Raw genomic sequence first — 23,485 nt, forward strand, 5'->3', positions numbered from 1 at the left:
TCCTATTTTTAGAGGAATTTGTCCGTCTTGCTCACTATAATATAACACACTTACATAGCATATTGTCCAATCACTTCTGTGCTCTTCTTGCTGTGAATTTGGGCACATAGAAGAGGACGATGGCTGTTTTTTTCCTACCCGTCTCTTCTTTTCTTCACCGTCGTTGAGCATCTTTGAACACTTTAGCTATTTGTGTTGGGGGTCTTCATTGTTCTCCGGCTGCTGGCTGCGTGGTGCCAACATTTCTTTACAGCTTCAGGCTGCAGGCTTTGCTGCTTTCGGGAACAAAACCAGATCCTTTTTTTTCTTTCTCTCACACATTGGAGTAAGTCCCTTGATCGCAGGCTGCTGTGGTGGCAGTTTCTGTTAAAACAAGACACAAACCAACGTAACAACTTGTCTTTCAGTGAATTTAATAAAAAGGGATACATTAATAACTAAAACATCTGCAGATGGACTCACGAGCACAGCCACCTGTTGTGGACTGTGGCAAGTGAGCCCCGAATACAAAGAGTAGTCAGTATTTATACATTTAAAGCATAACATGAAGATAAGTGCAAAGAAGAAAAGAAGAGAAGGATAGAAAATGTATCAATGCGTCAGCACACAGCAGACAACAGAGCATCACAAGACATAACAAGTATTTCAGCAATCTGTTGTTTGCAGTTACAGAGAACTAAAATGTCAGGTCACTGTCCTATGGTGACGAAGTTGAACATGTGAGGCCCTGAGATTATCTAAAGGTACAGTGTTAAACTGCAGATATGAAAATTGCCATTACACTGCCCACAGGGGACATTCATGTGTATTTTACAGCAGGATGATGGATTAAAGCTACTAAAGTATCAGGGACATTTCATAAACATTTGGCCACAAGTCTGAATTATTTTCTCACACTGCCATGGTATACTCCCTCACAACTATGACGCAGATTTCCTGAAGTGCGGCACCCAGCGTGCAGGTACAATCCAAGTTACTTAACGATAAATCATGACAGTAGATTTTCAACTAGGGCCCGTCCTACTTTTCTAATATTACTTCAGCCAACTGTTGGAGACGAGTTGTCACCATGGCGATGTTGGGAGGTAAGGGTGGGAGGGTTAACACAGGTAGGCAGCTGTAGATAGAGTGCAGAGGGGACGCTGGCCGGTTGCCAGTGATAAGGGTGTGGTTTCCTACTATATACATGCCCCACATACAGTACGAGGTGATTATAGGTTACTGACACACACACAGACAGTCTGAGAGAGGTTAGTGGGGACAAAACAGTATGAACTCTGACTCAGGATACTTTAATCTAATTTTTAAGTTTAATATTGAATATAGTTAGTGGATCAACAGTAAATTAATCCTCAATTATTTTGATAATTGATTAATCATTTAATCAACACATTCTCTATTTTCAGCTTCTCAAATGTGAGGATATGCTGATTTTTCTTGGTCTTATATTCTAGTAAATTGAATATCTTTGGGTTTTGGACTGTTGCTCGGACAAAAAAAAAGACATTTGGTGACGTCCCCTAGGACTAGGGGAAATTGTGATGAGTATTTTTATCTCTTTTCTGATGTTTTATAGACTCAACAGTTAATTGATTAATAATAATAAAAAGTAAATAAATTAAAATGCTGAGGAAAATAATGACTAAAAATAAAATAAAATAAAATAATTAGAATAAAATAATAAAAATAATAATTTATTAATTTAATTTTGCATGTTGTAACAAAATCTAATAAATTACATAAAATGACAACAAAATAAAGAATATGCGTGTTGATGTTTGCATCTTGGATTATGGTTGCAACTAACAATTATTTTCATTATTGATTAATGCTGATTATTTTCTAGATTAATCTATAAAATGTCAGAAAAGAGTGAAAAATGTCCATCCCAGTTCCTCAAAGTCCAGGGTGATATCTTTTAATGTCTTGGTTTGTCAATCCAAAACCCCAAAACATATTCAGTTTTATATGATATAAAGCCAAAGAAAAGCTGGAAATCTCCATATCTGAGAGGCTGAAAACAGCATTTTCTGCCATTTTTGCATGAAAAATTACTTTAATGATTAATCAAAATAGTTGGTGATTATTTTTCTGTCGATAGATTAATTGATTAGTACTGTCTTGGATCGCATCTAAGTTAATGTATATTAATTGAAAGCATCCTACAACACAGACGTTATGTTCTAAGTTTAAAGGAGACATGATAGAGTTCACCCATGATGCCTTGCTCCTCGACCACGCCCGACATGACTACGCTATCTATTGTCACACTTCCACAGGAAAGGGATCAAATGCTCCCACAGCTTGTGCTCACTCTATTTTTCTGTTCTCATCTGTGTGTGAGAGACACGATTGTGAGTGAGTGAAAAATAAAAGACGAGAGAACGAAGTGAGATTAGAAGTGACAAAGAAAGTAGTGGCGTCAGAGGTGTTCAGTTAGCCCTCCTCTCGTCTCTAATATGGAAAGTGTGAAAGTGTTTTTGGGGTGAATCAGTGGAAACAGGGCATGTTGAAGGGAGTGGCAGCGATAAACTCCCTGTGGGTTGGAAAATATGCCCGGACCGGAGCCCACCTGAGCCAAAATAGAAGACACTGCCCCCCTCTGTTGCTCTTTTTTTTACCCGTCCGCCAGTTGCTCTTTTGTCTTTCTCTTTCAGGCTCTTATTTCTGGTCAGTCCACTTCCCTATTTTTGTCCGTTGCTCTTTCTTTTCTATTTTTCGTTTTCTTTTTTTTCCCTCTTCCATTGTTTGCGGAGTCTCTGCCCCACCAGTATCTCATTACTCTAATCCTATTTATGAAGCAGAAAAACACATAATGCACACACATCGTCTTTCCATGCATGCCCTTTCTTTTTCTTTCTACATCTCTTTCCATTTCAACATTTCTCTGAAATTTATATGAAAGATGAAAATGCTAAATGAGCTGTTTTAAACAATTTATTCAAGAACTCAAAAACTTTAAAAAGGGATTTTGTGTCTTTCATTTTGTCATATTAAGCTGTATACTGTAGATGCACCACCATAGTGGTTTGAAAGTCTCTCTTGCTATCGCTCAAACTGTCAAACCTCTAAACAATCTTATGTAAACACTGCCCTGTGATCAGATCTGGGATCTGTAGTTTTATTGTTGTAGTCATGAGATTTACCACTCTCCCAGGAGAGATAGCAGAGAGAGGTAACTAATCATTTTTATCTATTGTAAGCCACTCACAGCAAGAAAATTAAATATAAAAATTTGTTTTACGCTAAATATTTTGGAAAGAAAATTTGCCATATCAACTTTATTGATCTAAAGCAGGGGTCAGCAAGCTTTACTATCAAAAGAGCAATTTTAGGAAAAAAAAAAATCTGTCTGGAGCCGCAAAACATTTGATCATTGTGATGAAGGAAACACAGTTTATAGTGTAAGTATATAGAATATAAGTCTAATGCAGTGAGGGACAAAGTGCAAATGTACTACGGAGTATTAGGGCCACATTGAGGGAAAAAAACTCTGAGATTTACAGAATAAAGTCATAACTTTACGAGAAAAAAAAGTCGTAATATTACGAGAATAAAGTCATAACTTTATGAGAAAAAAAGAAAATAACAAATAAAATTACTACTTTATAATATTATTACTTTATTCTTGAAATCTCAGATAGATTTTTTTCCCCTCAATGTGGCTCTAATACTCCGTCGTACCGTCATACCATAGACCTTCAACAGTGATAAATAAAAATGAAAATATAAACACAAAACAGTTATTCATTTCCATATTTAAAATGGAGCCGCAGGTTGCAGACCCGTGATCTAAAGAATATTTTTTTATGTCTCGTAATGGCTCATATCTTTAGCAATGAAAAGAGGTGTTATTTAATTGGTGGAAACGTTTCTATTATTGAACTCCTTAAATTCTTTCTGCTTCCTGTTCCAAGGCCACTATTGTGAAGCGAAACGCTCCATTGAACTTCGGTCTGCAGGTTAGATATTACAAGAACTAAAGCGATTTGGTGGCCTGATTTTCTAAGCTGATCCACATTTTCTCAGATCAACATTTGTCGGCCACAGGCCTTGATGGAGGCATTAGCCTACTTTGTAATCATTAGGTGCCAGCTAATGCACACAATGGGCTTTTTGTGTCATCTTAAGCCAACAGAGGCCTGTGTACTTCTTCTCCAAGTCAGCTAAAGTCAGACAGACATTGTTTGTGTAGCTCTGACCTGCGCTGATCGAGCACCAAAGCTCGAGCTCAGCCAAGTTTCTCACGTTGAATAAAAAGAAAATAAAGAAAGAAATCAAGCGTTAACATTTTTAACTGAATTCAGTCGGTGGAGATTTACCATGACAATACACTGTAAAAGATTATTTTGGCACTCGGAAAGGCAAAAGGAGACAATAGATGTCTTGCTAAACAGTGTTGGCCGCGGTTGGAGGACGCGAAGGAGACCGTAGATTTGGTCTCCAGGACCGGAGTCTCTGCTGTACTCTGCTCCTCTGCCTGCTTGCCTTCACTCACACACCGCGCTCGTTCTCGCTCTTTCGCTCCACCTCTACACGTGCATGCGCGCACACTCCACACTGCAGAAGAGTTAGTTCAGCTCTGAGAATATCTAGTCTAGTGGACGTTTGTGCAGAAATAAATGCAGCAGCTTCTCCAGACGTTATCGTCTCTGACCGGGTGCCGGTGTCTCCCCTGTTCCCTCCGACCGCGGTCGGGGGGCTGAGGCAGGAAAAGCAAACACTAGGATCAGCAGTGATTCATGGAGAGACCTTCGTCTGGTCAGCTAACATTACTGCCAAGCAGCTGAAATATAGAGTGATATTGTGGTTTTAGCTGACGTGTGTCGCTTCACTGTTTTGAGCGATACTCATTCCTGTCTATGTAGAGCGAGCACAAGCGCGAGCAACAGGACGCTGACTTTTGTTGACTTAACGGCCACAGGCGGCGCTGTTAACAAGCAATTTCTGATTCTTACAAACAGTCCCTTTAACTATTTCAACTGCTTATACATTACTTCCAACTAACTATTTCAAGTGTTTATTCATTGCTTTTAGCTAACTGTTTCTCTTTGCCCTTCTGGTTGCTTGCTTACTATTTTTCAAGCACTTGGTCCCAGGTGGTGGTGTTCAGGTGTTATAGCTCTTTATTTCAATCTAATTACTTTAACTGCTCCATAATCTTTCCCTGCCAACTGCAGAAATAACCTCCGGGAGTAAAAGTGGAATTACTGGTGTAGAGAATCCTTAGATAACCTGGATCTAATCTAATCTAATCTTTATTTTGTTTTATTTTTCAGCCAAACATTGGGCGTCTAGGCATCCCTCATGGACCCTCTGGAGAAAAGGTGGCCGTGGTTGCCGTAGACGACTGTGACATCTCCATGGCGATTCGCTTCGGAAGGCAGATCGGCAACTACTCCTGCGCCGCCCAAGGCACCCAGACCGGACAGAAGAAGTAAGCTCTCTCTTTCTCTTTCACTTATCTCTTTAGGATTTATCACTCATTATCTCCAATCCATCCCCAGCACACTCTGCACACAAACTAGTCAGACTAATAGGTAAATATGTTGTACCTTGGGGGCTACGTCAATTTGCCTCCTCTCATTCTACAACGCTCTCCTCCTTTTGTCTTTTAATCAGTGTTCATCCTCGTGCTCTTTCTGCTGTCAGACACGGCCTTAGACAACCCGAAAGCTCACCTCAACACAGGCTTAATCTGACTTACTCTGTGTTTATGTAATGAATTTTTATTTTTATAGCGTGAGACTTTTTTTTTTAATGAGTCTTATGGAGAGCTAGCATGCTGAGACATATTTAGTTTGCAGAGGGCGGGGACAGAGAGAGAGAGAGCTTCAAAGAGGAGCTAATGAGGTTACATTCCTTCAGGAACTTGTTGCACAGGTCACAGACGCTGAGAGGCGTTTAGAGGATACTCGAATATACAAAGTATACATGTGGTACAAACACCTAAAGATATGTTATGGAGAATGTCTAGACATGATCCACAGTGTGATTGAGGCACAGAGCAGGAACCACTTGGCTTTAAGTTTGATCCATCACATGCATTAAGTATCTCTTACAGTGTACTTTTACACAGTTTGCAAGGCTCTGATATCCTTGTTATAACTCAATACAGAGTCCATACCGTACTGTATGTCTCTGCAGGACATATTTGTCTGTCATTCTTTGAAATCGAGTAAAGTTTGGATTCACTACATACATCCACAATTTCTCATCTGAATTCTTCTGATACATTTGCATGTTGCCAAATCTAGATATTTCATTATTTCAATTCTAAAAATAGACGTTTGTCTAAATAAAAATAAAAAATAATGCAAAAACTTTCCCTATCGTAAAATATCTTGAATCTATCAGTATTATATCAGTTGTAGTCATCAGGTTGCATTATTCATATTCAAACAAACTAATATTGATGGGTTATTTTAAAATGCATTTCCTTTTTTATGATCATGATTATTATTTAAATTACTTTTTATGTTCCACTCACTTACCTACTTATTAATATTAATATTATTATTATTATTATTATTATTATTATTATTAATAATAATAATAATAATAATAATAATAATAATAATCTATTTGTTTGTCTGTTTTTCCTTGCTTTTATTTTATTTTATTTATTTTCTCTTATTTTTCTTTCTTTTATTTATTTATTTATTTATTTATTTATTCATTCATTCATTCATTTATTTATTTATTTATTCATTCATTTATTTATTTATTTCCCCTCACAGATTTATGATTATGTCAAGGCATGTTCTCTGGCTTAATCATTGATATTGTATGATAATATAAACAATAAACAATTCATGTACAGTCTTAAGCGAGTCAATAAATAAAAAGTTAAAAATATATATTTTTGAAGCAATAGAAAAGCATATCTATGAACTACTAAGTAAAAATATCTCTGAAGAGCTGTTGCAGTGTATGGCTCTAAAACTACAACAGAATCCCATTTGATTTATTTGAATAAGCTCCACATGCTCCTGCCTGGCCATGCAACCGTGTTTGTGCTGCATGCACACTACATGCAACGGTTTAGCATTGCATTACATTAAGTCTCTTACAGCCCTTTGGTGTTTGATGTTTTAGAGGCTCGGAGTGTAAGCAGCTTCCTACATGACCCAGTATCAGGAACCTGACTCGGTCGTGGTGATGGTAGCGGTTAACCTTGTGACAGCTTAAAACCTTCTGAAACTTATTTCAGAAATGTCAGACATGCTAAGGGCTGATGCCTTACCTCAGTCGCCCTTTCTGGGGTAAAATAAATATAAATGAACAGTCCTGAACATCATATTCCTTATTTATGATACATAGTAGTAGCATTTTTTTGTGTTATCTATTCACAAAATATGGGTTTATTCATTGTAGATACTAAATCATTGTGCATTTGTGTCCACACCTGACTCTAATTTTGTGGTTTCTTGTATTTAAAAGTATTTAACATTGACACATATTCAGTTATAAGGATTTTTTTTATCCATTTTCTGTGTCGTCTGCAGGTCACTGGACTTGACGGGACCGCTGTTGCTAGGCGGAGTTCCCAACCTACCCGAGGACTTCCCGGTCAGGAACAGAGACTTTGTGGGCTGCATGAGGAACCTCAGCATCGACACCAAACCCGTCGACATGGCCAGCTACATCGCTAACAACGGCACCGAAGCAGGTCAGACATGCTGCTAAAGTTGAGCTTGTTTAAAAGCCTACAATTTGTTTTATTTCTCTGTGTTTTTGCAGCCCGTAAACAGATGCATACATTGTACAAACAGATACTGATGATTTCATTATGTGTTTGATGTCAAGGTTGTCCAGCAAAGAAAAACTTTTGCACGACTGACGTGTGTCACAACGGAGGAGTCTGCGTCAGCAAGTGGGACACCTACGGCTGCGACTGCCCGACCGGCTACGGAGGCAAGAATTGTGAACAAGGTAAGAAGAAGACAGAGTCAAAAGTGTCTGTGTGTATGTCTTTGCATTTACATATTCATATACAGATGTGTCTACCTGTATCTACATGCTCCTCTGTGAGCTTCCCAGCGAATACATGCGTGATGTGTTACCTACAGTAAGTGTGTGTCTCGAGGACTTCTAGGAAATGCTGTGTGCTTGGGAGATCAAAACGGGATAAAGAGCGCCTCCCCTGACTCAGTCTGACTCATGCAGCAACCACAATGGCGGGTGACAGTGAAGCCTCTGCTTGCTGATACACAGACACTAAACATAGCCTCAGGTTTGGAGTTGAAGGACAAGAACGAACTCTGACTCACTTATCAAAACCCAGACAAAAGGATGAAACAAAACACACTGACCCCCATAGCTATCGCTCTGTGTTGCCAGCTCATGTTATGTTATCATGTAGTGAAGACCTATATACAGCTCTTATAGATAGATAGATAGTGAGGGTTATATATGTCAGTGTTATCTTGTTAGCAAAGGAAGCATAAAAGTGTTTTTATTGACACTCCATAACTCCGTCTCATGTTCTTCTACGGTAAGCAGAGAACTTTGATTTCCTCCTTCAGGGCGAGCTTCCAAACAATGTGTGAAGGTGTGAATTCCTCTCCTTGCCCCCTCGCCTATGAGATAGCCGCCTAGCCAGCGCCAGGCCCCGGTATCCAGTATCTGAACTGGGTCGGGATCACAGCGAGCTGGGAAGAGGTTTTTGGCTTCTCTGCCGCTCTGTTGACACTATTTGGTTTGAGGGCTTCGCAGCACGCCGAGCCCGCCACACGAGAAACAAGAGATTTGTTATCGTGGATTTTACGATGCCAAAAATCATCCCAACTGGACGGACATGAAACGACCTGACTCACCCGGTCAGACTCTTTCTTCTGATTCGTTAAGATCCAATTTCAATTGCGCAGACTGTTTTTTTTTAAAACACAAGGAATGAGTTCTGTCACGCTAACTTAAAGCAGATTACTGTCAAGCTAAATATAAGCATACTGCATACTGGAAATCACTCGCTGCTACATGGGTGGCGGTAGCTTTTTATGACAAGTGTATCTCAAGTTTGAATCTCTGGACTGGTGTCAAACAAGTTGTTGCAGTAATTAAGGATGTGTTTATAGTCAACATACCTGGTTAATACCTTTACTATTCTTAGGAAGGTGTGAAAGTTGTTCAGGTGAGTCTCAGTTTGAATTCTAGTTGTCCTCGGCTGCTCTAGCTTTTACAGAACCGTGTGAACCTCACTCTGATCCAGCAGATTTTAAGGACCCAGATTAGCACTGTTTACCAGATTTTTTGCCCAATCTCTTAATAAAATGGGAAGAAAAGATGAGGTTTAGCATAAGAACTATTTGTAATAAAATGTTAGCATGCTAACGAGCTAAACTCACATGGTGAACCTGATAATAATTACCTGCTACCGGTTTTCACTACAATTAAAATAATAATATCATTCTTACATAGACGTTTATCATGTCCCACTCATTAATTAATTTGTGCGCAACAGATAAGTATACAAAAAGCCAGCACAGCGCACCACTGCAGTCTCTATAGAGAGTGATGTTGCGCGCGGTCAAGCCACAATTACGCATGGACGCAACAAATATCCGCTGCTTATATTAAGTGTTGTTTTGATCCACAGAACCCTCCTTGCTTATGTGCACATCAAATTTGTCGTTTTGATTAATTATTCTACACAGGTCCTTCTGCGCATCAACAGACATTTCACTCCGCTTATAACTCCCCCAGGACCTTCCGTTCCTGTCAGTCTTTCACCCGGACGGTGTCTCCATCCTGGACAAAGTGTCGTCTGAGCTCCACAATTATAATTATAATAGCCTGAGACAAAAACAAGTTGAATAATAATGTACGTAGGCCCAGACAACAATACGTTTCCTCTGAGGGAAACTCTACGGGACTCCCAAACTGTCATTGCGTCATTAGGGGGATTGCTCTGTGATTAAAGGGGGTGAAAGTAGTGAATGTGATAAGTCATGATTGTCACAGCCTCTAATGCACCCCCCTATAATAATGCCTTCTTTCTGATCCCACTCTGTGCTCAAATGCGCCACAGGTGCGCCAAGTTAGCCATCCTGATGAAACTTAAGGGTCACGTTTTGAAGGTTTGAAAATATGGTCACTCTAGTCAAAGTACAGACTCACAGAGCCGCTAGCGTGGCTGTAGACTCTTTCTGTCTTATATTGTTTATATCTGAGTCTTGATAAAGTAAATCAGAACAGAGGAGTGGCTATTTTTTTTTTTTTTACTTTATGTATGACTAAGCTTTGGTAAAGTAGTCAGACTAAAACCACTGTAGCTGCCGGTTACCAGGAACAAATATGTGCTTTGTTTCATAATTACAGCTTTTGTATGTGTGTGTTTGTGATTGCTCCTGTTGAAATATGTGCCCTGGGGAACCGAGAACATACGGGGTATAGATTATACACCTCACTGTATGTTGTGCTGAAAAGTGGACCCTCGCTGTGTGTGTGTGTGTTTCTTGATCTCTCAACATCTACAGGAGCTTATATACTGTAGTACAGTATGTGTTACGTCTGTAGGCTTTTCTGTGGATTTTCAGAATTTCTCTAGACATTGAATGTTTAAGAATTACTGTGTAGTAATCCTAATACATAAAGGAGTAATTATACTATATGAAATGAAAAAAAGAGAAAAAATGTTTCCGCACACATCTTAAAAAGTGGTATTGTTACTGCTAGACATGATACTGCATAGCTTTCTGATTTATCCACATCCACTATAGTAGTCCACAAGTTGCATATACTATCAAAATGCTTTAGCTTAACTTACAGAAATATAGTTATTTCATATATATAAACTGACATTTGAACAGATTTATCCTTAAAATGCTAAACACTAACCATATTTTCCTCTTACTCTCCCTCCTGTCTTGTCCCTGTCCAGTGATGCCATCTCCTCAGTTCTTTGACGGCCAGGCGAGGGTCTCCTGGAGCGAGACGGACGTTACCATCGCTGTCCCCTGGTACATGGGCCTCATGTTCCGCACCAGGCAGCCTGCTGGCACCCTGATGCAGGCCAATGCCGGACCCTTTTCCACCATAAACCTCATGGTAAGATACAGTATGAAGTGTCAACAAATTATTTCCTACAAAAATGGCATCATCATCAGCATATAGTGTGAACGTTTTTAGCACTGAGTACAAGTTAGACTTAGAATTCTTTATGAATGGAGATGAAAGTAAAATAACTGTCTTCCCTACCATACAGGTGAGTGAGCAACATGTCCGTATGGAGGTGTTAATGAGGCAGCAGCTGGTGGCGTCGCTGGGCTTCCCCCAAGTTCGGGTCAATGACGGGGAGTGGCACCACTTGCTGGTAGAACTGAGAAGCGCTAAAGACGGCAAGGACATCAAATACATAGCTTCTGTGTCCCTGGACTACGGCATGTACCAGGTACAGGATAATTACATCACAAATAGACAAGGATATACACATAGATCAAGCTGTCAAGTTTCTGATTTTCAATTCTGTATTTTTAAACAGAAGTCTATGGAGATTGGTAACGACCTCCCAGGATTGAAGCTGCAAACTCTTCACATTGGAGGTTTGCCTGGAGAGGGCAACCATGTCAGAAAAGGATTTGTTGGCTGCATACAGGTAAGTGCGTTTGTATTTTTCCCATTTCTTCTTCTTGTCCTGCCTCTGTTTTCTTCATCATCAATGTGTGCCCTCCATCAGGGTGTTCGTATGGGCGAGACATCCACCAACGTGGCCAACGTGAACATGGCTCAGGGCCTGAAGATCCGCGTGGAGGACGGCTGCGACCTGGCTGACCCCTGCGACTCCAACATCTGCCCTGAGAACAGCCACTGCAGCGATGACTGGAGCACGCACACCTGTGTCTGTGACCCAGGTAATATACGCATACAACAACATACACTCCAGTTAAACTCTACATATATCGCTCAGTAAAGTTTGAGTGTCATTCCTCGCTCTTTTCTCTGCGTCCTGCAGGTTATTTTGGGAAGGAGTGTGTGGACGCTTGCCAGCTCAACCCTTGTGAGCACGTCTCCACCTGCGTTCGCAAACCAAGTTCCTCCCACGGCTACACCTGTGAATGTGGACAGAACCACTACGGCCAGTACTGTGAATACAAGTAAGGTCCCTTACTCTTTGTGTATGTGTTTTTTAATGATTTTTACACTGTTTAAATGAGGTCACATTTTTTGATATGTAAGATGTTGGATTTTCTTAAAAATCTAAAGTTTGTCAATCAATACCTCAGAAATTGTTCAGCACTGTTTCAGTCTGTGAAAGTGTTTATTGTGTTTGAGAAAGCATTCATGTTACCTACAATTCTTATAGTTACTATGAGGAACTTTAAACTGGGTATGAATCTGGCTTCGCTGCCTCCTTCGATCTGCAGTCAGAGCTCCGGCGAGTGGTGGAGAGCTGTGAGCCCGTCAGCAGCGGCTCCTCTTCCGGTCATTTGTTCCACCCTCTACCATTTATTGCACTCATTATAGCATGTTATTTTAGAGAGGGGGGGCGACATGTAAATGGCCGCCGCGGTTAGGACTCGTTATATGGGCGCCGGCTCTACCAACTGAGCTATCGGGGCGCCCGCAGATTGCATCTTTAACTGCATTTTAGAGAAGTAATCTTTGCATGCCTAATGCTCCCTCCAAGACAGTCCTTTGTATCCGAGATGTTAAAAATGAATCGGACTAAAAATCGACTCTGCCTCCCACGGAGACAAAGCGCATTAATCTCCTTCAGTTATGTTAGGCTCTTGCTCTTTTTGTAAGGTTGCCAAAGTCCTGAGTCTTTCAGAGCAGCTTTATTAGTCATTAATCTGAGCTCGATAGTGTTTGTGTGCCTGTGTGTGAACAGAGAGACAGAGAGAGAGAGGAAAGATCAGACATCAAAAAGAAATAATCAAACTATTAGGTGAAACTGGAATGTCTGTATACACGCAGAAAGTTGGTTCTGCATTGTAGTATTGTGAATTAGCCAGCCCTGCATGAAGAAGCAGTCATTTCCCCCTGAACCCTGACCCCTATGACACGCATCACTTCCTGTCTTAAGCAGGATGTGGGATTCCCCGCTTCACGCTTGACTGATCCTCCATAGGTGTTTAGTCACCGCTGCCCTCATACCGCTGCTCGTCCCCTATCAGATCACATCGCTCAGCCGGAGATCGCATCTCCTGAGAGAGAAAGAGAGTCTGTGTGTGTTTGTATGAATGAATGACACACCTGATTCACTGACTTGAAAGTGCAGAGGAAGTTTATTTTAGATTCAGGGCGACAAGGAGCGTTTAGTCGGAGATAAACTTAACAGATACCAAGTCAGTAACATGTCAAAACCCGATCAACCATCACTTTGCTTATATGACACATTATTTTGTATTTTATTCCAAAAGAATAGGTGCACTGGTCCAACTGCATGTTGACCAAAAGACTAATTATTGTCTTCTTTTTTCCCCACTTTTCTCCACTCTTTCACGTTACCATTTAATCATAGAAATGAAACACCACTGTCTTATTATGTAATTATAATGTGATTTCAGTTTCATGAGGGCAAAGACAAGAGAAAAGAAATCTAGTATTGCTAGAAAAATACAATGTAGATGTTGCATGCCAGGTTAAATTACATGTTAGGTTGGATTTTGTGCTAAAAGAATTAGTTACCTACTTTTTAATGGTTATTTGGAAATTGCAAGTTGTATTGTTTTCCATGTGTGGTGAAAAACTATGTTTGATTTTACAATGTAAGTGTGATGAAACTGGCAATGACAGATTTGTTTCCAGTTTTACAATGTGTCATTTGATGCATTGTTGTTATAAAAATATCAATTAGAGCCGCTTTAATGGATGTGTTATTATGTCTTTGATGACAGAGTGGAGAAGCCATGTGCTCAAGGCTGGTGGGGCAGTCCAATGTGTGGACCCTGTAACTGTGATACGAGCAGGGGATTTCATAAGGACTGCAACAAGACCACTGGAGAGTGTCGCTGCAAGGTAAAAATAATCATAACTTGATATTTTCCAGATTGATAGGAGATACAAGAGTGTTTCTTTTTGCTTGTTGTGGCTAATGTTCGCAAACTTTAGGTGCATTCTGCTGTTTAACTGATATTACTGGGTCATTAAGACTCTTTTCTCCTTGTTCTTCTGTTTCATTATGTTTTAGCATTTAGTATCAATTGTAATCATTACTTGTGGCCAGTAAAAAAGACATAGACCCGCTTTAAAAAGGGCCTTAAAGATGCACTAATAGCACCCCTAAATATCTAAGTTTAAAGAGTCATCTATGTCTTCTCCTCTTCCTGTAGGAAAACCACTATCGGCCAGAGGGCGAGGACAGTTGCTACCCCTGCGAGTGTTTCTCTATTGGCTCCGATTCTCGAACCTGCGACGGCATCTCTGGGCAGTGCCCCTGTAAAGGAGGAGTAATCGGTCGTCAGTGTAACCGCTGCGATAACCCCTTCGCCGAGGTCACTCCCACTGGATGCGAGGGTACGTGTATTTGAAATATGATCTTTCGTGATCTTTCTTTCTTGTGACGGACTGTAATTTTAAAGGTGCTCTGTAGGATATCCAGGCGACGTCGCGGAAGCACCCAGCCTCCGGTTGTTAGTGCTGTTGGCAGTGTTTGCTGCGAGCTGCCGGTTCAGCCGTGTTGAGAGCCCTGCAGAGGCAATAGAAATGCTCCCAATCTTTTCATTCATTCAGCATCTTTAAGGCAAGAAAACAAGAAATTGAGTGACTAAACTCTTGAACAATAGATCTAAAGGTTGAAAAAATGGAGTAAAAAACACTTAACAACTTTCTTCTAATGTAACAATATCCGTAATAAATCTAAAGAACTCACTTTTACTCACATTAAATAGACTAATTCACTCAAATCTGAAGCAATGAATAAATAATTGGGATTAAATTAAATGCATAAATGAAAGAAAAGTGAAAGTATGAGTTCAGATAAATTTGACTAAATGAAAGAATGGTGCATGACAAGGACGATGATTTTAAAAAGCATTTGAGTTGGGTGTATTATTCCTTTAAATGTTCAGGTTCACAGAGCGAGCCCAGATGAATCAATGAAGTGTCAAAAGGGAGACAAATATTGTCGCTCAGATCTGCTGGTGCTGCGGTCGAGCTAACTGCACGTCTTTGTCGCCACCCGGTCAAGCAGAAGAGGCAAGTCTGGCTGGTGAGCTGACTTGGCAGCGGGACTGCACACGCACAATACAGTAGAGATGAATAGAAGACAAAACCCGCAAAGTCCCCATGAACAGAAGATGAATGTCAATGCGCTTACAGTTTGACCCAATATGAAGCTCTTCAACATGTCAGAACGTGTTTGGACTGTTAATGGATGCAGTTCCAATGACAATACGGTTGCTTTTAATTAGATTTAAGACATTTTTTTCATATCTAAAGGATCAAATAAATCCTAAATTCAAGGAAGGAGTGAGGGAGGGAGTGGAGACGGAGGGATGAAACAAGATAGAGGTTACTTGTGGGGTCACTGAGATGTGACCATCCATGGCAGGCCTCATACCGATCTGTCAGCTCCGCGCCAAACACAGCGGTTAATGTCACCACAGCCTTTAAGGAATGACAGAATGACTTGTGTTTGAGTAGAAATGATCCTTAAAGAAAGGGTAAGTGTGATCTAAAAAGCGGAAAAGTGAAAATAGTAGCTACATGAAGACTAAAACGTGTAAATGATGAGCTCATTTAATCAAAAATATAAGTTTTATTGAGTTTATGTGTCATAGTTAAGAGTTAATAAAACACTGAGGGATTACAGGCCGTGTGCAGCTACAGTAAGAGGAGCTAGCCTGCAGGTCCCAGCTTGGTTTGTCATGGAGATTTATTAATCCAGATATGCTGAAATGAATTATGTATCACAGCTTGTGTAATGGCTCTGCAAGCTTAATTTGGTCTAATGTCACTGTGCTAGTCTGACTGGCTGTTTAATAAAGAGGAGTGGATCCTGAGGTGGAACCAAAGCAGACGTTTACCTTTTAAAAGGTAATTTACGTGGTCCAGCTTAAGTTTATGATGTAATTTAAAGGTCCCATATCGTGCTCATTTTCAGGTTCATACTTGTATTTTGTGTTTCTACTAGAACATGTTTACATGCTGTAATGTTAAAAAAAAACTTTATTTTCCTCATACTGTCAGCCTGAATATGCCTGTATTTACGTCTGTCTGAAACGCTCCGTTTTAGAGCATTTTGACGGAATGGCAACAGAATTGTGTTGCTAGGCAACAGCTTGGGTCCATGTGTACTTCCTGTCAGCTGATGACATTCACATACACTGCAACAGGAAATAAACTGAGACACATTTAGAATATTTATGTTTAAAATGTGTCAAGGGTCTAAATATTGTATATTCGTGACATCACAAATGGGCAGAAATCCTGACGGCTTGTTTCAAATGCAGAGTTTCTGAATACGGGTTGTGTGTATTTCCCTGTGGATTGAGTGTTTCGATACTTTCACAGCATTTATATAGGACTTAAGCCTGCTTTATAATTAAAAAACATGAAAATCTCACTTTTTTATAATATGTGACCTTTAAGGGCTAATTTAAGTAATGCTCTCAAACCAATTTGAATTTTTCTGTATGTGTGGGTAATGGTTTGTGTTCACATCTAAACCTTCTACTTCTTTGTTTGTCCTTTCCCTCCACAGTGGTGTACGAGGGCTGTCCCAAGGCATTTGACGCAGGCATCTGGTGGCCCAAGACCCAATTTGGACGCCCCGCCGCCATGAACTGTCCCAAAGGATCAATCGGTGAGTGCTTTTTATATCCCTCTGATGACAAAAGCAACATGTGGAGTAATTATTTAGCTCTGGGTGAAGTCAAAACAGTGTGTGGTCCACGTCAGCTGAATGGAGATGAGAAGTGTTTCAGGCCACTGGCTGTAAAGTTTATATTGAGGTCAATGTCGATGTTAAGTTTTATCTTCCCTTTTCTGGGATATTTAAAGTAATAGTTTGACATTTTATTACCTTCAGACAGAGCCAGGCTAACTGCTAAATCTCGCTTTAAAAAGAGAAAAGACGTCTCTGTGCCAAGATATTCAGCATTATTGAGCAACAGCAGTCGGATTAAGCTGCATGGGTGGCTGTGGGTTTGTGAGTTAATGTATTTTAAGACATATAAGCACACTCTTTCTCTCCGTGGAGCTTAACAACACAGTGATAAGGCTCTCTGATTGGTCCGTTAATCCAGCAGAGCTTTGTCATCGAGCCAATCATGTACATGTTTGTCTGTAGAGACTCTTGGAAAAACACCAGGTACACTGAGAGCTGACGGTAATAGTCCTCCTCCTCCTCCAGCAGTGTGTGTGTGTGAGAGAGGAAGACAGTCGAACTCAAGACTCGAGCTCACTGACCTGTTCCTCAGTAAAGCGCTGTCCCTTTCCTGGTTACCCCTCTAAATTATTGCCGTCACCGTGGCGACCCCTTTGTTGTTGTCTCCCCCAGACTCATTGGGGAATTTATTTGCAAACACTGCTCGTCGCCTTCTCTTAGCTCCAACTGGCAAAGTCTTTCAGCCATTTCTTCCTTTGCAACAATAGCATTTGGAGAGAGTCTTTTCTCAAACTGAATCAGACTGGAACAAGTCAGCATGGTTTCAAATATTTAAACCACTAAGACAGGAAGTGTTTTACATTTTTCAGGTATTTAACTGATGCACATATTCAGAGCAGTTTTCTTTTTACTTAATTACTTAACCTGTATTTCCTTTTTTTTGCCCTGAGTAGTGGCAGCTTGTATGTAGCCTGAGAGAAAAATCAGTAAAAACTACGGCAGTATATTGCTGCCACACCAGAAAAAAAAATTGGATCAGTATCCTGTTATGACATGAAAAGTTTATTGTTATAACAAGATATTTTCACGTTAATACGACGTACAAACATATCATGCCATAACAAGAACTTTTCTTCTTATAACAATTTACTATTTATCTTATAACGTGAAACTTTTCATGTTGAAATGTGATAATTTATATTGTTAAAACATGAAATATTTCACGTCCTGTTTTTATGTCGTAATAACATGAAATTATGTTGTTATAACGAGAAAAAAATCTTCTTATAACAATAAACTTTTCACGTTATAACGTGATACTGATCCGATTGTTTTTTTCTAGAATGGCAGCAATACGCTGCCGTACAAACCAGATTACGAAGTGATGTTTTATTGTGCCTTAATATCATTTTGTGAACATATTGTGTACACTCACACAACTAGATGTTTAACTTGGCTGCCTCCTTGTCTGTGAAACACTTTGCCAGAAACGTAATGAAAATTTGTTTTTGTTTTTTTGCAGGTACTGCCATCCGCCACTGTAACGATGAGAAGGGCTGGTTGTCGCCCGAGCTCTTCAACTGCACCACCATCACCTTCTCCGATCTGAAGAAACTGGTGAGTGCTGCACTTTCAGCCAAAAATCTTTTACTCAATGATGACAATTTTTTAAGGTTTAGCTGAAATTGAAGGAGTAAATGTGTGATGAGATACTCTTACACTTGAATGAAAAAAATGAAAAATGAATTACTTCTAAACTAAAGCTCTTTCTTTTTCTGCAAAGTTGACAGTTTGACATAATACCTTTAATTCCCAACCAATAACATTTTTAAAGTTTTCATCAGACTGTTTATGCCTCTGTACACTGCGTTAGTCACCCTTAATAATAATAATCATAATGATTACTGGCAGTTATTTAAAACCAACTGTGCAGTGCAAAAGAGCTGATGTGTCGTCAACCAAGTGTAATTTCATAGGAGGAAGTCTCTGGGAGATTTAAAGAAAGTATTGCACCTATTGTGTTTGAACCTGAACTTAATACTCGAGGCGTGAATTTCTCAAAAGCCCCACTAATCCCGGGATTGACCAATTTCTATTATGTTTAATCGCGCCAACTCAGCGTGCCTTTGCCTTGACCTGCCTTCTCTTTCCAACCCTCGGGTCCTTTCTTCCAGAACGAGGAGCTGCGCCGCAACAGCTCAAGAATGGACGGCGAGCGGTCCAAGACCATCGCGCGTTTACTCCAAAGCGCCACCAACAACACCCCGCGTTACTACGGCAACGACGTGAAGACGGCCGCCCAGCTGCTGAATCACGTGCTGCAGTATGAGAGCCGGCAGGCGGGGTTCGACCTCACCGCCATGAGGGACGCAGACTTCAATGAGGTAGAAAACTTAACAGGATTCACAGATCTGCTTTTACAAAATGCTTCAGTGATTACCGACTGGTGGCTCTCCTGGATGGATTCCAACTGGGAGCACTGGTGGCACACTGCCCTCCACTGGTTGATCTCACTGGGAGAGCAACTTGATACATCACTGTAGTTATCTTACACTTCCACCATTGTTTTATTACTACAGTTTTTGCTATATAATGCATTTATTTTCAATATTCAACAAATGATATGCCATAAAATGCTTAATTTATGTCACTTTTTCCAGAACTTGGTGCGAGCAGGAAGCGCCATACTGGATCCTGACACCAAGGAACATTGGGAGCAGATACAGAAGACCGAAGGCGGCACCGCCCACCTGCTCCGCAACTTCGAGGAGTACGCCAACACCCTGGCACAGAACGTCAGGAAAACCTACCTGAAACCCTTCACCATCGTCACTGACAACATGAGTGAGTGGAGGGGAGCTGTGATCTCACTGCTGTGTGTAACGTGGGACACATGATCTGACATATCGTCCTCTGTTTCCTCTTCTTCTTCCTGCCACTTAATCTAGTTCTGACCGTGGACTACCTGGATGTGTCGGACCCGGAGAGGGCGACATTGCCTCGGTTCCAGGATATCCATGAGGAATACTCCAAAGACCTCGGCTCGTCCGTCCACTTCCCTCAGTTCAACCTCCGCGCTCAGGCCCACAGAGGTAAAAAAGCGCTGGCAGAATCACACCTTCTTTTATGCTGCAAGAGTTTAAAATGTGTAAAAAAAATACTCAATTTATCTCTTGCTATCCACCTCCCAGCAGAGCCCACTCCTCCTGCCCCTCAATCTGAGACCGATCCGCCACTTGAGGAGGAGCACACAGTGTCCGACAGGAGACGGCGCCATCTCGAGCCAGCTGCACCTCTGCCGGTTGCCGTGGTGATAGTGTACAAATCACTGGGGAAGCTCCTCCCGGAAAGATACGACCCCGACCGCAGGAGTCTGAGGTACAAAGTCCAAGTTTCGGCCTACTGATGACTTCATTGGCTTCAAATACATCCCACTTTTACACATATGTTGACGTGTGTTTTTGTCAGACACCGAACCGACTGTCTCACGCACTTGGATTAAATTATGAAGTGTAATCCAGTCAAATTGTTTAAAACAAGGCGTAAAATAATGGAAATAAAGAGAGCCCACACATGATCTGAACTCTAAAAACTCTCTACTGTACTTACCAGTGTATATACAGTATAATTCATCATATTCTATAAACGTTTGAAGAAACCATGAAAGTGTTTCATCTTTAATGTTAATGCATGTCATAATATTTACTGTTATAGGTTTGAAGGAACCACCTTATCAGTGCCTATAAAACCTGTTTAGTTATTCAGAAAAACTGAGCACGGAGTCAGTGAGGGTTGTGTGTTCTTCATGTCTGTGGAAAGAGAGACAGTTACTCAGAATATGTTTAGTTAACAAAAGGATAAGAGAGAATAGGACCAAATGTAAACAAGATTTCAGTCTGTTATGGTCTACTCTACATGTGTGTGTATTTGTGTAATAAAGCCATAAAAAGCAAATTAAAAATAAAACTTACTCAGGTCATAGGTCAGTGTATCATTTAGTCATTCGATTTTCCTTTCCCAAACGGATATTAAAAAACATAAAATTAGTGGTTTTTCATTTTAAAATACAAAAATTTATATTAAAATACAAGACGTTTTTGTTTATCGGGGTCAAAAAGGGATGAACTAAACTTAAAAAACGGGTTAATTTCATTTTCTATTTCTAAAAACAAAAAATAAAATCACAAAAAGGCGTTTTTTTTGTGATTTTATTTTTTGTTTTTAAGTTTAGTTCATCCCCTTTTGACCCCGATAAACAAAAATGTCTTGTATTTCAATTTTATTGTTTTTATTTTAGAACGAAAATCAAATAACCACTCATTTTTTGTTTTTTAATATCCGTTTGTGAAATGAAAATCGAATGACCAAAAGATACACTGACCGTCATACTTACTTGTTTTTTCCTGTCTTTCCAGGCTCCCCAACCGTCCGGTGATCAACACAGCCATAGTGAGTGCCACGGTGCACAGCGAGGGTCCGCCTGTTCCCCCCATCCTGGAACCCCCCATCACCCTGGAGTACACCATGCTGGAGACGGAGGAGAGGACCAAACCTGTGTGTGTCTTCTGGAACCACTCCATCGCGTGAGTTGAACGCACACAGACGAACACACACACAAATGCATCAGAGATTAACTTGGGCAGATAAAACAGCATTTATGATATATTTTTGTGTGCAGTCAGCTGTAAATTTCATCTGCTGTGTGTGTGTTTGTGTGTGTTTAGGATCGGAGGTACAGGCGGCTGGTCTGCAAAAGGCTGTGAAGTGCTCAACAGGAACAACAGCCACATTAGCTGTCAGTGTAACCACATGACCAGCTTCGCCGTGCTCATGGACATTTCCAAGAGAGAGGTATTGTTGAAAAAGATAATCTTAAACTTGCTATTTTCTGCCTTTTGTCTTGTTATTGACTCTTGGAACTGCTCTCCAACAGCACGGTGACGTTCTCCCCCTGAAGATTGTCACCTACACCACGGTGTCAGTGTCCCTCTTCCTCCTCCTCATCACCTTCATCTTGCTGTGCCTCTTGCGCCGGCTGCGCTCCAACCTCCACGCCATCCACAGGAACCTGGTAGCGGCGCTCTTCTTCTCCGAGCTCGTCTTCCTGCTCGGCATCAATCAGACCGACAACCCGGTGAGTGATATGCTCAACATTTTAGATGGAAAACAACACATGCATATGATACAGGGACGCACCAGTTAGTACTTTTCCCATGCTTGTGGCGTGGTGGAACTTGAGGTGGGATACAGGATGTACTGTACTGTAAGGATGTCTCTCTCTGGTGTTTACTGTATTAAAAACCGCCAGGCAGCCAACGATATTTGTTTGGCCTGCAGGCAAACGTGGTGTTGACAGGGACTTAACCAGGCTTAATGGGCCGATGCCTTACCTGAGTCTGTCTTTATATGACAGATTATGTGTTTTGATGCTCGGCTAATGACTGTCATAGTGAGGAATGTGCTTGTTGCCGAAGCCCTCTCCAAATATAACCGCCTATAAGTTGTTTTTTATTGACCTGACAGCCCCTGCTGGATGTAACTTTGTTACTGTGAAGCTCTCTAATTAGAAAGGTGTAATAGATAGTACACGGTCTGTAGTCGGAAATCTAATGAGCTAATTACGTTAAGTTCATAATCTAGTTTGGAGCTGGGTCGGTCACAGTAACGGCTATGCGTGTGCACACACACATAGACGTACAGTAAAGGATCAAAAAGGTGTGGGAACTCTTTGAAGTCTGCTTACACAGACATTCAGACTCATGGACACACACACCTCGGTTTGCCAGTAGCTGAGACATGCTGTGACTGGTACCTGTCTCCAGAAGCAGGCCTCAGGGCGGTAGGCGCTGGCAAAGTGTTTCCCAAAACAACTTCTTACTTTTCACTTGATAAATCTCTAGCATGTCTGTGGTACAGAAAACACTATTAAAATGTTAATAGCGGGGTAATCCTGCTTTTTTTTTTTTAGAAGACGTGAGGCTTGGGAAGCGGAGACACTTGGTAGACCTTGGTGGGGAAACACAATGACAGATTTAAACAGTGGACAAAAACAAGCTGAGTTTAGATCAGCAAATCTGATAGTGACATGAATGCCACATTCATTTGTATTAATTCATCATTGTCTGTCTAATTCATCAGATTTTATTATTTGCAAGCACTTTGTTTGATGCATCTTTAGCCTTCCATAGATATCTGTCCAGGTTCAAGCCTTCAAATACCATGTAACTATGCTAAAGCATAATGTAACCGTAGCAAAAGTGGAGAAGAGTCAGCAAACTTGCTCAGTAGTGTCCATTATAGAACAATATTTAGCTAAAATTTGGCAACCAAAAGCTACTGGTCTTACCACACCGAGTAAAAGCCGTTTCTCACCGCTGCGTTTTTTTCTTCTTCATGCATTTAATTCACACAACAATATAACTTTTTTGACTGTTTTTGTCATGAATACTTTCACACAGAACACAAATAGTACGTGGGGAAAGAGCGACAATTTTTTTTCGGATTTTTCTGAGCCTTCGCACTGCGAATAAAGACATCAACCAATCACGTTCCGGGTTAAGTTGCGCCAATATTTATAAAACAACAACACGGAGGCTCCGTAGTCCAAACCAAGATGGCAAACTCTATTACTCCTTTCATGGACAATCATGCATTTTCTTAATGTCATTTATTCGTCACGCCCCCGGTGTGTAAAGGCCTTAAGGGCTGTAG

The 23,485-nt window shown here is 40.6% G+C and overlaps 1 protein-coding gene across 10 annotated transcripts in view; it reads left to right on the forward strand.

The window, feature by feature from the left end:
* celsr1a (cadherin EGF LAG seven-pass G-type receptor 1a) overlaps positions 1-23,485 on the forward strand; it is a 99,549-nt gene that overhangs the window by 64,432 nt on the left and 11,632 nt on the right. For 9 of the 10 annotated variants that reach the window (XM_074626063.1, XM_074626061.1, XM_074626066.1 and 6 more), the window contains 19 exons: positions 5,280-5,437; positions 7,509-7,672; positions 7,810-7,935; positions 10,883-11,049; positions 11,207-11,392; positions 11,483-11,596; positions 11,678-11,852; positions 11,954-12,095; positions 13,842-13,962; positions 14,277-14,460; positions 16,649-16,750; positions 18,297-18,391; positions 18,949-19,158; positions 19,435-19,618; positions 19,723-19,866; positions 19,966-20,152; positions 21,190-21,357; positions 21,499-21,625; positions 21,708-21,908. In XM_074626063.1, the coding sequence (XP_074482164.1) occupies positions 5,280-5,437; positions 7,509-7,672; positions 7,810-7,935; positions 10,883-11,049; positions 11,207-11,392; positions 11,483-11,596; positions 11,678-11,852; positions 11,954-12,095; positions 13,842-13,962; positions 14,277-14,460; positions 16,649-16,750; positions 18,297-18,391; positions 18,949-19,158; positions 19,435-19,618; positions 19,723-19,866; positions 19,966-20,152; positions 21,190-21,357; positions 21,499-21,625; positions 21,708-21,908 (2,955 nt within the window). The remainder of the gene's footprint in view (positions 1-5,279; positions 5,438-7,508; positions 7,673-7,809; positions 7,936-10,882; positions 11,050-11,206; positions 11,393-11,482; positions 11,597-11,677; positions 11,853-11,953; positions 12,096-13,841; positions 13,963-14,276; positions 14,461-16,648; positions 16,751-18,296; positions 18,392-18,948; positions 19,159-19,434; positions 19,619-19,722; positions 19,867-19,965; positions 20,153-21,189; positions 21,358-21,498; positions 21,626-21,707; positions 21,909-23,485) is intronic. The other variant, XM_074626064.1, reaches the window with a different exon arrangement.

This window comes from Sebastes fasciatus, chromosome 23 (assembly GCF_043250625.1).
Source record: "Sebastes fasciatus isolate fSebFas1 chromosome 23, fSebFas1.pri, whole genome shotgun sequence".
NCBI lineage: Eukaryota > Metazoa > Chordata > Actinopteri > Perciformes > Sebastidae > Sebastes > Sebastes fasciatus.